Raw genomic sequence first — 16,138 nt, forward strand, 5'->3', positions numbered from 1 at the left:
CGCGGAGCAACTAAGCCCGTGCGCCACAACTGCCGAGCCTGCACTCTAGAGCCCGCGAGCCACAACTACTGAGCTCACGTGCCACAACTACTGAAGCCCGCGTGCCTAGAGACCGTGCTCCGCCACAAGAGAAACCACTGCAATGAGAAGCCCGCGCACCGCAATGAAGGGTAGCCCCCGCTCGCCACAACCAGAGAAAAGCCCGCGCAGCAACGAAGACCCAACACAGCCATTAAAAAACAAAACAAAACAAAAACAACTCTGCCCCCTCCCAGCTACTAAGGTCCCTAAAAAGCAGCCCCCACCCACGACCTGCGGGGGAGAACCTCACTCTACAGGAAGGGCTCGCACCTGACCATTCTTTGATCAAAGAATTAAGCTTTCCTTTGCTTCTGAACTGAACTGTCTCATTTTATTGGCTCGAAAGACACTGAGCAGAAGGACCCTTGTTGCGCCGACTGACTCGAGAGGGTCGGTAACAGCTTTGCTACAAAGCTGGGGCAGTGCAGTGACCTGGTGACCCCAGGTGTTTGTTTCCCAGCTTTATAATCCTAATAAGAAAATTTAATTCTGCACACTTTAAACCCAATTCATGTCAAGAAAGCTATAACTTCTCTTATGCCAATCTGATGAAGGAAAAAAATTAAACAAGGCAAACAAGTGAGAATATGTTTTGCACCAGAACTGTTCGTTAGTGCTGGGCTCCAGCCTCTTTGGTCCGCTTACTCTGCAGTTGCAATCCTGTCTGAAGAGGGGAGATGGGCAGCATCCCACATGTCTCTGGAGCCTGACAGTCGGGGTTGAAACCCTGCTCTCCTCACATTTGGTTCCTCTTCTGTAGAATGGGCCTGTTAATAACAGCAAAGTTTTTTTAAGGAAGGTTAAATGAGTCAGTATTTGTAAGGCACATAGACCAGTGTCTGGCACCTAACAAGTGCTATGTAAGCATTTCCTGGTTAAAGGAAATATCAATAAATCCTGTTTGAATGGGCTCAAAAGTATGTGCCCTTTACTATTCACAAAAGATTACAGACTTAAGAGTTAGCTAACCATTTCTTCCATTCTTTATGCCAGCTTCTTAACAAGCTGCTGGTTGGCTTTCTTTCCCATCTAATTCATGAGAAAGAAGTTACTCCACAATTATTATTAGATGATAAAAACATATCTTACTATATGTTAGATGCAATTTTAATCATTTCGTGTACACCATCTCATTTAATCTTCACATCAACTCATTTTATTTTATTATTATTTTTTTTATGCCAAGGTTAATTATTATTTATTTATTTTTGGCTGTGTTGGGTCTTCGTTTCTGTGCGAGGGCTTTCTCCAGTTGCGGCAAGCGGGGCCACTCTTCATTGCGGTGCGCGGGCCTCTCGCTATCGCGGCCTCTCTTGTTGCGGAGCACAGGTTCCAGACACGCAGGCTCAGTAGTTGTGGCTCATGGGCCTAGTTGCTCCGCAGCATGTGGGATCTTCCCAGACCAGGGCTCGAACCCGTGTCCCCTGCATTGGCAGGCAGATTCTCAACCACTGCGCCACCAGGGAAGCCCATCAACTCATTTTAGAGTTAAGGAAACCAAGGCACAGAGAAGTTAAGTTACTTGCCCAAGCTTACACAGTTGGTAAGTGTTGGAGCCAGGATTCAATCCTAGACAAGCTGGCTCCAGGGACCACGCGCTTCACCACGACAGTGGGCTGCCCCACAAAGAGCAAGCTCTGTTAGGAATAACATGCAACTTTATTTATTTATTTATTTTTGCTGCGTCAGGTCTTCGTTGCGGCATGCGAGATCTTCGTCGAGGCATGCGGGCTTCTCTCTAGTTGTGGCGTGCAGGGTTTTTTTCCTCTCTAGCTGTGGTGTGCGGGCTTCTCTCTAGCTGTGGCGTGTGGATTTTCTCTCTCTAGTTGTGGCATGCGGGCTCCAGAGTACATGGGCTCTGCAGTTTGTGGCTCGCGGGCTCTCTCGTTGAGGTGCACAGGCTCAGTAGCTGTGGCGCGCGGGCTTAGTTGCCCCCCAGCATGTGAGATCTTAGTTCCCCGACCAGGGATCGAACCCACATCCCCTGCATTGGAAGGTGGATTCTTAACCACTGGACCACCAGGGAAGTCCCAACATGCAACTTTAAACGCTACTGATCTTCTTTTTGTCTCTGCTATGAACAGAAACCAGTTATTCCCAAAGCCTCAACAAGACTCACCTTTTCCCTATATGATAGCTTTTCCATTTGCCATAAAATCACCAACTTCTTCCCTATCTGAACTTTTCTTTCCACTTCCATAAAAACTAGTTTTATTCCACTGAAAGATCAGAACCTACGGATCCTGAATTCTACATTCACCAGATTCATAGTCAAAGTATAGCTAAAGAAAAGTCAGCAGGGAGGTCAACTGGCCACTTGCCTCAGGCTGAACCCCACTGGTGGGTTCTGATGGTAAAGGATCCCTCAGCCAATTCTGTATTTCAGCTTTGCTGGTCCTTACATCTAATTCCAGACATTATTATCCAAGAAGATAAAACTCTGGGAGGAGGCTGATCTACAAACCAAGAACCCAATTTACAGGAGAAACTACTTCTGGGTATGAAAGCTATCTAGGGCATTTTCATAGCACTTATTCTGGGTGAGACCAAGAACACCTGGAGTCCCTATTATTGATCAGAGTGTTGTTTAGTGAGGACAGGTTTAGAGACAAAGGAAGGAGATGATTTTAAAGAATATTTCCAACAAATTAGTACCCTGAGTGAACTTCTCTCTCTCCACACTAGAACTATGGGGTCCTGAGGATCAGCAGCAGCCCTTAGGGCTAGAAGAGCCTCTCTGCTGGGTAGGGCAGCAGACCATCTGGCATGGCTCTCCTCTTTGGCTACCTTTTCCTAGGCTCCATGTGACCTGTCACCCCTCTGTCAGAACCCTCCCGTACTCAAACTTGTTGCAGTGTAAGTGCATGCATGTAATGTACACACATCACATGTCAGGCTTGCTTTCTTGGGGACCTGTCTCGCCCAAATAAAACTCAGGAGTTTCTCATGACACTTCAGCGTGACACTAGCAAACCATTTCTTGGGTAGGGTTACTTCTAAAATGACTCACCTCACATTTAGAGAGGGACATTATTTCTAACTTTATTTTTTATTTTTATTTATTATTATTATTTTTTGGCTGTGTTGGGTCGGGTCTTTGTTGCTGCACGTGGGCTTTCTCTAGTTGCAGCGAGCGGGGGCTACTATTCGTTGCGGTGCATGGGCTTCTCATTGCGGTGGCTTCTCTTGTTACGGAGCACGGGCTCTAGACGCATGGGCTCAGTAGTTGTGGCACATGGGCTGTAGAGCGCAGGCTCAGTAGCTGTGGTGCATGGGTTTAGCTGCTCTGTAGCATGTGGGATCTTCCCGGACCAGGGCTTGAACCCGTGTCCCCTGCATTGGCAGGTGGATTCTTAACCACTGCGCCACCAGGGAAGTCCCTATTTCTAACTTTATTTCCAAGTTCTGAGATCAGCTCCCTACTTAGAGCCAACCTCTAGCCAATCAAACTAGGGATTCAACATTTATCAGTGAAGTGATAATATATGATTGTGGTGATTTGCAGAAGATGGGAGACAAGAAGGAAAGGAGAACTCTATGGTTGAACTAAACCTGGTTAATTGCCAGTGATTATTTATTGCAATAACTTTAAAACTTTGTACTTATCTTGTTTTATTTGCCTAGGCCAAAAAAAAAAAAAAGTGTTATCTGTTATCACAAGAATGACGTTAGAGTTCTGACCTTTGAATCAGACAAACATAGATTTTACAGAATCCAAACAGATGTCATTTGAATACCTGTAAGACTTGTAGCACTACAGATAGGAAGAATATGAAAATCATTCAGCCTAGAATATAACTATATATGATCCACTGGATCCAATCAGTTAGTGAAGCAATGTGGATGAGGGTGTGGGCTTAACTCATACGTGAAAATTAGGGGTTGCACACTCAAGTGCAGGGTCAGGGGATTGTATGAGATCCCCTTATCTGGCATAGGGACATTAAAGAGCTTTCTAGAGGGGTGGGATAGGGAGGGTGGGAGGGAGGGACATGCAAGAGGGAAGAGATATAGGGACATATGTATATATATAACTGATTCACTTTGTTATAAAGCAGAAACTAACACACCATTGTAAAGCAATTACACTCCAATGAAGATGTTAAAAAAAAAAATAATAAGATAATCCTTGACGAAATCAAAAAAAAAAAAAAAAAAAAGAGCCTTCTTGTAATGCTAGTACTCCATCATTGTGAGAAAACTCATCCTAGACGTGTTGAAATAAACCTCCAGGCCCAAGATGGAGCCGCTCCTGTCCGGGGTGCTACATCAGCAAACTTTCATGTTTCTGTAAATGTTCCATGTGAGCAGAGACACAGTGTATCCAGTCAGACAATCCCATATATCAGGCCGGCTCTGGACTCTGGACTCATTTCCTTGTTCCTTGATCTTTCTAAATAAGGTCAGATATACAACCCAAATCAACCATGCCTTCCTTCCACGATGGAACTTGTAACGCTTTGTAAAACTCACTGTTACCCAAAATACCTTGTGAAGGGTGCTACGCTGTTTGTGAGGCACTGTACTCCCCCAATCCACGCATTGTTTTCCCTTGAATAAAAGACATCAAACTCATTACTAAATTGTTTAATTTGTCATTTGACAATGTCTACAGCTATAAATATTCTTATCCCACCCAAAGTCTCAAGTCTACGTACAACCTCAGCTACCCAACAGGGCAATGTCGAATTACTTGGGAGGAAATAATTTCCTCCTTCATAGGTAAATGTCTGAGGAGATATAGAGTTAAGTATAGAGGTGGTCAAATAAACCAAACCCTGAGTTATTACTATTTTGAATTAAATTTGGGAATAGTCTATAGCTATCTAGTATTTTAAGTACAGGCATACCTCAGAGATACTGCAGGTTTGGGTCCAGACCACCACAACAAAGTGGATATTGCAGTAAAGCAAGTCACATGAATTTTGGGGTTTCCTGGTGCATATAAAAGTTACATTTACACTATGCTGTAGTCTATTAAGTGTGCAATAGCATGATGTCTAAAAAGCAATGTACTTACCTTAATTTAAAACTACTTTATTGCTAAAAAAATGCTAACCATCATCTGAGCCTTCAGTAAGTGGTGGTAGTAACATCAAAGATCACTGATCACAGATCACCATAACAAATATAATAGTAATAAAAACATGTGAAATATTGTGAGAATTACCAAAATGTGACACAGAGACATGAAGGGAGCAAATGCTGTTGGAAAATGGTGCTGATAGACTTGCTTGACACATGGTTCCCACAAACCTTCAATTTGTAAAAAACACAGTATCTGCAAAGCACAATAAAGCGAAGCACAATAAAACGAGGGTTTCCTTTACTTAAAACAAGGAAGAGAATTTGGTATATTAAAGAGCAAATAGACTAACAGATTTGTCTTATAATTCCAAGTTTTAAATGTATAATGAATATTTATTAGATTTGTGATTTTAAGGTAAAAGAAAATTGTGCTAAATTCATAAACCGTATTAGAAAGTTTAAGATAACTTGACTTTGCCATATTTATATGTTGTTATTTGATTTATAAAGCTTATTATTTAAGGTTTGTTTATCACACAGTTGTGTTTTCAAAGAAAATTAAATACATTAAATTTACAAATGCAGTTTAAATTTCTCAAGGGAGTTTAATTAGCAAACCAAATATTAATCAAGTTCCCCCTTAAAAACTGATAAAATTTGCTAAATTTTATGGATGTAATAGATTTATAAAATGAACCAATTATTAAAGAAAAAATACGTTCTTAGTTACAACTTTAGTAAATCATACATTAATTTTAACATCAAAGTAGCCTCAGAAAAATTTTTTCTACTCATAAATGCCATGCTCAAGGATACACACTTACTCACATGCACGCACACAAAACCTCATTCAACACCTATCATTACGGAAGAGGGCTTTGAGTCCCAGGAATCTGGGTACTAACCTAATTCCCATATGAAGCAAGGCATTCAAATTACTCTATAGAAAAATAAGCAAAAGATGAGAATACTCACTTTATAAAAGAGAAAAGCATCAATATACTTATGAAAGAGTGGTTAAAGAAATGCCAAGTAAAGAAATGGCAGTGGTTAAAGAAATGCCAAGTAAAACAATGACTTTGCTATGACCAAGTATCTTGTTTGCTTTGTTTCTTTTTCTTTTTTTTTGACTGGGCCACGTGGGATGTGGGATCCTAGTTCCCCCATAGAACCTGTGCCCCCTGCATTGGCATTGGTAGTGTGGAGTCTTAACCACTGGACAGCCAGGGAAGTCCCTGCTTTGTTTCATTTTTAGTGTAAGTGTCCAGGGTTAGCAAGAACTCAGGGACATGGGTACTCATACACTGATTATGGGGGCTAAGGGTAATTTCATAGCTCATTAAAAATTTTAAAAACCCACATAACTTATGTATGCCCATTAAACCAGCATTTTTATTCTCAAAAATTTATCCTAAGGTAAAAAGAACAACTTAAACATTTAACCACCTTGCAGTGCTGTGGATAATTGCTAAAAATTGGAAAGAATAAAACCAGCCAAGAATAAATAAAATGTGGCGTATTAATACAATAAAAACTATGTGATCTAAATATGACATAAAAGATATTTAGTACTTATATATTAAGAGAAAAAAGTATCATAAGAACACTATGACTGAGTTTGTGGAAGATGGCGCCTGTTGTGACAGGTCATTGAAATTATGAAACTATCATTCAAATGGAAGCATTATAGTTCTTCGGAACCATTATGATCTCAAAAGGAAAGGAGAATGATACAGATACACTGGCTGAGGTGTTTTGAGGTGCATCGAAGTGTTCCAGCCTGTGGCTTACCTTAACATGTTCTTGAAGTACCATGGCGTGGATTAAAAGAAAATTTGGTGAGCGGCCTCCACCTAAACGACTTACTAGGGAAGCTATGCGAAATTATTTAAAAGAGCGAGGGGATCAAACAGTACTTATTCTTCATGCAAAAGTTGCACAGAAGTCATATGGAAATGAAAAAAGGTTTTTTTGCCCTCCTCCTTGTGTATATCTTATGGGCAGTGGATGGAAGAAAAAAAAAGAACAAATGGAACGTGATGGTTGTTCTGAACAAGAGTCTCAACCATGTGCATTTATTGGAATAGGAAATAGTGGCCAAGAAATGCAGCAGCTGAACTTGGAAGGAAAGAACTATTGCACGGCCAAAACATTGTATATATCTGATTCAGACAAGAGAAAGCACTTCATGCTCTCTGTGAAGATGTTCTATGGCAATAGTGATGACATTGGTGTGTTCCTCAGCAAGCGGATAAAAGTCATCTCCAAACCTTCCAAAAAGAAGCAGTCATTGAAAAATGCTGACTTATGCATTGCCTCAGGAACAAAGGTGGCTCTGTTTAATCGACTTCGATCCCAGACAGTTAGTACCAGATACTTGCATGTAGAAGGAGGTAATTTCCATGCCAGTTCTCAGCAGTGGGGAGCATTTTATATTCATCTCTTGGATGACGATGAATCAGAAGGAGAAGAATTCACAGTCCGCGATGGATACATCCATTATGGACAAACAGTCAAACTTGTGTGTTCAGTTACTGGCATGGCACTCCCAAGATTGATAATTAGGAAAGTTGATAAGCAGACCGCATTACTGGATGCAGATGATCCTGTGTCACAGCTCCATAAATGTGCATTTTACCTTAAGGATACAGAAAGAATGTACTTGTGCCTTTCTCAAGAAAGAATAATTCAGTTTCAGGCCACTCCATGCCCAAAAGAACCAAATAAAGAGATGATAAATGATGGCGCTTCCTGGACAATCATTAGTACGGATAAGGCAGAGTATACATTTTACGAGGGGATGGGCCCTGTCCTTGCCCCAGTCACACCGGTGCCTGTTGTAGAAAGTCTTCAGTTGAATGGCGGTGGGGACGTAGCAATGCTTGAACTTACAGGACAGAATTTCACTCCAAATTTACGAGTGTGGTTTGGGGATGTAGAAGCTGAAACTATGTACAGATGTGGAGAGAGTATGCTCTGTGTTGTCCCAGACATTTCTGCATTCCGAGAAGGTTGGAGATGGGTCCGGCAGCGAGTGCAGGTTCCAGTAACTTTGGTCCGTAATGATGGAATCATTTATTCCACCAGCCTTACCTTTACCTACACCCCAGAACCGGGGCCACGGCCACATTGCAGTGCGGCGGGAGCAATCCTTCGAGCCAACTCCAGCCAAGTGCCCCCTAATGAGTCAAACACAAACAGCGAGGGGAGTTACACAAATGTCAGCACAAATTCAACCAATGTCACGTCATCTACAGCAACAGTTGTGTCCTAACTACCGTCTTTTTGCTAGGACTTACACTGACTTGAGTGCGGCAAAATGTTGACAAAAAAAGAAAGAAAAAAATGAACAATCTTTTGTGGTTTCTTGGGAAAACTTTTCATACCCGGTGATACTATTCAAAAACCCCATTACCTGCAAGTGCTGATTTGAAGTGCAGAAGCCACAGTAAAACAAACAAACAAACATCAAAATGTGCAAACTTTTGGAAATTGATTTTTTTCAGCTGTTATTTTTGTTTGGTTGGCTTTTGTTTGGTTTTGTTTAAATGGGCAAGAAATAGAGATGTGGCTGGAGTAAAAGGTAATCAAACTAGAAGACGAAAATCTAACATAGTTTTTATGGACCAAGGAACTTGTATAAGCTTTAGTAAAAGGTACATTTTCACCATACCTTTTTTATATCACAGTATATATAGTACACCTTTGTTACCAAATAGGTTGTTCTCCTCCCCACCCCCTTTGAGCTTTTGCTCTTAAGTACATTCAGGTTCCAAGCCTGACCATGCTTGTTTAATCTAATTGCCATACTCCTCCAGGTCTTTTTGGTCTAAGGCTGGAACTGTTCTTTTTATTTTATTATTTTCTTTAAAAGCTGAAGTCTTATGACTTTTCATGAGTGGAAGGTGTTTTGATTTCAGCAAGTCAAATCTTGTAAAGGCCTGCATATTTCTTTTAAGATTATTTGAAGTCTGTGCAAAAGCTTTAAAAAAAATGCCTCTGCCTTGCCTGCAATACATGCAACGTACGTTGACTTAGTCTCTGTTCTCAGACACCGTTGATAGTTATTTCCGTGTGTTCCTTTTTTTAAAAAAATGTATTTATAGTTGTAATCCAAGAGGTTCTAACATTTACCTGGAATTAAATGTGGCCATTTAGTCATTAATGAGTTAATGGCGTGGAACATGTTGGTTTTTACAGTGTTCCCTTCCCTTTTCCTGTGCAGAAATGTATCTACGCGGTCCAGGATTTGTTCAGGTTTTCCCTCCTCCTAATCTTGTACATAACTTGTATTATGTGTAAGTTAAACATTTTATTTTGAAGTTAGAATATTCCCAGTGATTTCATTCAGCAGGGTGTTTTTCTGCCTTGTTGGCATATGGCAAAAAAATATCATCAGAAGTATTTGCTACCGGTTGGTAGATGGTGCCCTTATTGTATAATGAGGAAAATCTCAGCAAAAGCATGTTTTTATTTACTTTTTTGTGTGGGGGGTAGCCTAGGCCAAAACATCATTGTAACCTTGAAACAAGATGCTTTTACTAGATGACCAACTAAAATAGCTGGAAGACAGTACTTTAGGAACAGATAGCTGTAAGATTATAAAAATGCAAATGTACTTTATCTTTCCATTTCTCTCCCTGCCTTTTTTTGTTTTCTCTTCCCCAGTACTGAGCATCTTCACAAATGTCTCCTACTTGGAAAGCATTTCTTCTCCATTCAGTTAAGATTTGGTTGCATTCGGGGTTGTGTGCTGGCTGTGTGTGCTGGGCTCACCAGTTTTACGTTGGTTTTGTTCCTGCACTTTGGGCATGCCTGTGTTCGGTTTCTTAGAAATTGCAGCAGACTCATTGGGCTACGTTTTCTACAGGAACTATGTGTGTAATGTTACAGGACATGGTCTAGTAATACAATCATCTTTCTTTGAGTAAAAACTACCTCTAGATTGTGGTAAGCTTTTACTGTCCCACAAAACAGGAGCCACAAGTACCTTAAGAATGCAAAACTGTAACTTCCTGCAGTTTCCATACAGAAATTGTCTTTCTGGTGTCCTGGGCTATTTTGAAAAGTTTCCGTCAGTAGACTTTTTAAAACATCATTGTTAGTAGCTTCCCCCCACTCCCCTCCACCCCCAGCTTTGATATCTTCATTACTCATTCTTTTGCTCAGACTCTGCCATTGTAAATACAATTCCTAACGTCTTTACATCACTTTTTCCTCAGTTTTCAAGGGGGAAGTCATTTGTAAAACATGTTAGTGGTTAAATAAAAGTTATTGTGGTCTTCTCTTTACTGCAAGCCTTTTTAATTACTCACAGGCTGCATTATACTATATATAGCCTTTCTCTCTTTAAGTCTGCTCCCGTCACTAGCTTCTCTTGTAAGCTAATCCTGCCTCACACTTTAAATCTGTTTCAGTGACCAAGGGCAGAATTCATTGTGGCCTTATCTTTCTTTGTTTTAACTGTTTACTGGCTTTTTCTTGCAAACTTGCTTATTTCTGAGTAGTATTTATTCTTCTCTCTGTTGAGTCTGGAAGTAGTCTTTACACAGTGCTTTTTGTTCAGAGCGCCGAAATGTTTTCAGTGCTGCCTTACTTTGAATGGGCCACAAGTTTCCTCCACTTCCCAGGTTTGGTATTTAGTTACCAAATTATATTAAATTAACTGATAACAGATGAGATGCTTTTGAAGAACAAACTATTCCTACCCAGCATTGCAACTCAAAATAATTTTTTCAAGTTTATGGCTTTATTAAAATGAACTTTTGCTTTTTTACTGTTTAACTATATCTAATTTTGGCTCTTTGTTTATTTTAATAAGATAATTGAAATATTAGACTGTAAACCCTTTTCCTCTTTTTTTTTTTGAAAAGTCCAAGAATATACAGGCATTCTCCCCCCATTATTTTATGACATTCTACATACCACAAACTAAAGACTGAAATGATTTGTCTGTTGTGGCTTATTGTTTACTAGTAGTTCTTTTGTCAGCTGATTAAAAATTTTTTTGTGAATTAAAAAAAAAAAAAAAAAAAAGAACACTATGACTCATTTCTTTTTTAGAGAATTTTTTAAAAATTAATTTACTTTATTTATTTTATTTTTGGCTGTGTTGAGTCTTTGTTGCTGTGCGCAGGCTTTCTCTAGTTGCGGCGAGCGGGGGCTACTCTTTGCTGCAGCGCGCGGGCTTCTCATTGCGGTGGTTTCTCTTATTGCGGAGCACGGGCTCTAGGTGCGTGGGCTTCAGTAGTTGTGGCATGCAGGCTCAGTAGTTGTGGCTCGCGGGCTCTAGAGCACAGGCTCTGTAGTTGTGGCACACGGGCTCAGTTGCTCTGCGGCATGTGGGATCTTCCCAGACCAGGGCTTGAACCCTTGTTCCCTGCATTGACAGGCGGATTCTTAACCTCTGGGCCACCAGGGAAGTCCTTATGACCCATTTTTAAAGCATATACATGATAAAGAAAACTTTGCATGTATAGCCAGAAAAATATTAATAGTGGTTATCTCCGAGTGGTAGAATTATGCTATTATTTCCTCACTTTTGTTATTCATGTGTTCTAGTCTTTTACAATGAGCATATATTGCTTATATAATAAGGAAAAACAATAAAAGGGTGCATGCATGTATGTACGTGTTTGGCTTGTTTGTTCACTTGTTTTAAGGTATGAACAAACCTTAAGGCAAATGAGAAAAGCAGATGAGACCTCAGGATCTGTAGCACAGGTAAGGTTTACTCAATGTATAATCAAGCACTCCTTTTGACAGCCACTTAAGAACAACATAAACAACATTGCTATAAGGGGAAAATATGCCTGACAAAGCACCTTTCCTTCAGAAAGCCAGAAACTATGCACCATTCATCTCACAAACATTATCGAACACTTTCTGTGATTGCAAGGTGCTATGGGTGGGGAACAGAAATGAGAACAATGTCCCTGCCCTCAAGGAGCACGGAGTCTATGGAGGAATGTCATCAGGCACAATGACAATAAAGGCTGATAAGCACACAGGCTGTGGGAGTTGAGAGGACAGTCACTTCGAATGGGAGTGATTCAGGCGGGAAAGGCTTCCTGGAGGAGATCATGCTTAAAGGGAGCTTCAAATGACTAATGGGAATTGCTTGGGTGGAAAAGACAGGGAGAACACTCCAGGGCACGCTTTCCCCTTCTAGAAATATTGTCTAGGAGAGGTTTCAGTCTCTAGAGTAGAGATTGAAAGGTGAGGTTGATTTTAACCTGAGTTGCAGATCTCTCTTATGAAAACAGGACTCTCTAGTCTCCCCAGGGTCCCGTCTCCAACATTTCTTAAAACGAATGAACAATACAGGGGCAACGAAGATCATTTCGTGTTTGTGGATTTGCAAACCATTTTGGTTTAACTGGATTGAGAGGAGTGCAGTGGTTAGACAATGTGAGTATGTAATAATAGAGTAGATAAGATTACTTGGATTTTGAAAGGCTACTCCAAAGGCTAATTTAAAAAAATCATGGGCTCATAACTTTGATAGGGAATTGGCCTAGAGAAGAGAAGTAGAGATAGGATATAAGTGGTGGAGGACACATGGAATCAGTAATAGGACTGATTGTGTTTAAAACTGCCATTTATTCCAAGCTTATCATGATACCCTGCTCTGAGGAAAACTCTTTGCTGGCATTATCTCTCTTAATCCTCAAAATGACTCTGAGAGGCAAGTTATAATTATCCTCATCTTACCACTACACACAGTACCATCTTGGAAATGACAATCTGAGAAGAGCAGGTGTCAAGAGCCCTCGTGAAATGGCACAAGTGGCCACTTAGTTGCAGCAAGAGCAGTGGAGTCTTCCAATGTGGAGGGACCAGCCTTCTCAGGCTGAGAGGGCAGTGACCCACACCACCCTTGTATTTGTCCCTGATCAAAGTGCAGAACAACATCCAGAGACAAAGGTTGGATGACTTGCTTGAGGCAAATTTGGCTCACATCAGGGTTAATGGCTGTGTGACCTCGGACAAGTTATATAACCTCTCTGAGCCTGTTTCCTCTTCTACAAAATGGGAGAAATAACACTTCATAAGCTTGAACGTGATAATATATGTAAATCTGGATGTAAATACTTAGTTAGCCCAGGACTTAGTGTTCAATAAGTGTTGGCTGCTGGTATTATTTTATTTTTTCTTCTATATTACTGAAGGCTTTCAAATCTAGGACAGTGGGAAGCTTCTAGTTTGAAAGAGCTAGTGACCTGACATTAACTTTAAGGTATCCTTCTCTTCCATTGGCAGGTTAGAATGGTTCCGTGGTAAACATTTATCTTGTACCTTTGTCACTTATGAACAGCTCAGTCATTCACTTAATTTTCTCCAAATGATATGAAAACCAACCTGACATCCCCTGCTCCCCTCCCCCCCACTATAAGCTATGGGTGTCTTACACCCTTCTCTAGGGCCAACCATCCCCTGCTCCCTGGATCGTATAAGAATCCTGGACTTATGCTGAATGAAAAGCTTGTCTACTATTTTTTACCCCCAGCAGAAGTGTTAAAAGGGAAGTCACTTATTCTAAAACTGGAAACCTGAAATGTTGGGATGACTCTTCAAGGGTACTTAAGACCTTCATATTCAGCCAAGTCTTCCTCTTTTTTTTTTTTTTCAGCCAAGTCTTCTGAATCAGGTTTGCTGTGGGAATTATTAGGACTTGCATTATATTGGAGTTAGTGGCCACCAGTGCATTTGGTTTGAACTTGCATATAGCATCTGGACCCCTGTAGTGGGCCCTAGAGTGGGTCTACCTCACTTACTACAGGTGTTTACCTAGTCCTAGTTAGAAGCAAGGGTACTTCAAGGAAAGGTATTGAGAGAGAGGAATGTAATGTAACTTGGCAGAGTAGCAAGTGTGGGGATATAAAACAATCAATGTGTGCCCCTTACTGTCTCTCCCTAGAAACAAATGGATTTGATTCAATCAATAAAATTTATAAATATGTACAATCTATAGGGACATAATGAAAGCCTTCTTCAACCACATGTAGGAAGGAGACCTGTGAGAGAAGTGCAGGGTAAGCCTGAGAGAGCTGCTGGGGTAGGGTGCAAGCCTTCTAGTCTTATTCCTAAACCCTACCATGGCACTGTAGGTAGACTCTTTCTCATTTTAGTACAGACCTCAGCTTGCTTTCCATGACACTGCCCAGTCTGGATTATTTGTATTTAGCTTTGCAAAATAACTTGATTTACTTCTTACTAGAGGTGGAAGGCAACTGGGGACTGACTTACCCCTTTCTTTTTACTAAAAAAAAAAAAAAACCAACAAGATTAAGAAACTTGCCCAGCATCTCCCAGTTACTCAATGGTAGACCAGGACTAGAATTTCAGGGTGATCTAGTCCAACCCCCATCAGGGGCATGCATCTCTTCTAGAGATGCTCACTCAACTGGTTTTATATATCATACTCAGAAGCTGTCAGGAAATTTGGGATTCTGTTTCTCAATCATTAAGTCAAGGATCGTTTTTATTGTTGTATCCTTATCTTTCTAAATCCGTCTGCCTCAGATGGATTAAAATTAGCCAACATTACTGGAAGATCACATACCAAATTACATAGGTAGAGTGAGGCAAGGAGGCAAAATAAAGGAGGTAATCTAGAAGGAAGTTGAATGGGTGGGAGGCCGAGTTAAAACTCAGCCTTGATTTGAAAATTTGTGAATAATACACAGTGTAAACTAGCTGCCTGCCTAACTCTGACTCATTCCTTAGTCAGTTCAGACATTACTTCTTCCAAGAAGCCTCCTCTGATCCCCCAAGTCTACACTAAGTGCTCCTGTCTTGTATAAGTTTCTATTAACAGCCTGTACCTCTCCTGCCATTATTTCCATAACACTTTATTATAAGTGCTTATTTATTTGTGTCTACTCCTTGGTACTGTAAGTTCCTCTAGGGTGGAAACCGTAGGTGGCATGTTCCCCACCATATCTCCAGCCCCTAGCACAGTGCCAGCCTCCATAATAGTGCTTCAACACAAATCAACTGAACCAGTGAATAAGGTGTGGCCCTGGATTTTGGCACTTGGAGAATGTCTGCAGCAGCCCCATCCAGGCCTACGTTAGGGCACCCCAGATATAGTTTACTGGTCTCACTGAGGCCAGAGTTGGATTGCTCTAGAAAGCAAATTGCTGGTATGTTTATGTTCACATACAGGGGTGTGTGTGTGTGTGTGTGTAGAAGGGAAAATGGGGAAGACTAACATATTAGGGAGAGCGGCTATCACAGTGTAAGACCTTAGGAAACTAATTCTCTGGGGATTAAACCAGCCAACTTTGAGGGACTTGTCCCTCAAGGATCACAGCCCTGTTTGGGGCTCAGAATCAGTTGTTCTTGAACCCAAAGTCAAAAATACTTGCTTGAATGCTGGTGAAAGAGGGCCTACAGTTTTCAAAGAACTTCTATCTTCTGATTTCCAGAGAAATATGGTCTCAGGTATCCTCAAGGATGCTGTTTACCCTTTTGGGAAAGAAACGGCTGCCTTAAAGTTGCCAGGTTTTATGATAGAAACTTCACCTCCAAAGTAGTAGGGGGACTCTAACTGTGGAGTGAAGAGGTTGGCAAATCCTCTTCTCCAAAAACAAGTATAAAATTGGACAAAACTGTCAAAAATAATGGTTTAAGATCTCTGGAAATCAACCAAAAGTAAACAACAAATTGAGAATCATTTATTCATGAAAAACTGCTAGTTCTTCCAGTGAGATCAGCAGGAATCTATGATCTTGCTTGAGGCTGCTCCCCCATCCTCACTCAGCAGAGCTGGCCAGAAAATCAGCAGCTTTGCTGCCAGAGGGGGGCGGGCACAATTTCAGGCAGAAGGCAAAAACACACCACAACGTTATCAGTAAAAGTAGAAAACTTGGTAGGACATGGACAGGGAAAACCCAGAGTTCTTCTAGCCTGCACTGTGGCCCTGGTTGGGGCAAGCAACAGATCAGTCAGAAATTTAGCAGTGAGATGGGACTTCCCTGGAGGTCCAGTGGTTAAGACCTCGCCTTCCAGTGCAAGGGGTGAG

At 41.0% G+C, this 16,138-nt stretch overlaps 1 protein-coding gene across 1 annotated transcript; it reads left to right on the forward strand.

Annotated features, from left to right (window-relative positions):
• The first annotated feature begins 6,741 nt into the window (after positions 1–6,741).
• Positions 6,742–9,738, forward strand: LOC132373317 (recombining binding protein suppressor of hairless). The gene has a single exon (XM_059936237.1). The coding sequence runs from the start codon at positions 6,923–6,925 to the stop codon at positions 8,381–8,383; it is 1,461 nt and encodes a 486-aa protein (XP_059792220.1). The 5' UTR covers positions 6,742–6,922; the 3' UTR covers positions 8,384–9,738.
• Positions 9,739–16,138: the final 6,400 nt, after the last annotated feature.

The sequence above is a fragment of the Balaenoptera ricei genome, chromosome 10 (assembly GCF_028023285.1).
Source record: "Balaenoptera ricei isolate mBalRic1 chromosome 10, mBalRic1.hap2, whole genome shotgun sequence".
NCBI lineage: Eukaryota > Metazoa > Chordata > Mammalia > Artiodactyla > Balaenopteridae > Balaenoptera > Balaenoptera ricei.

Excerpts from the sequence above, each read along its gene's own strand:
- LOC132373317 (XM_059936237.1), top strand. The coding sequence starts at position 6,923 with ATGGCGTGGATTAAAAGAAAATTTGGTGAGCGGCCTCCACCTAAACGA.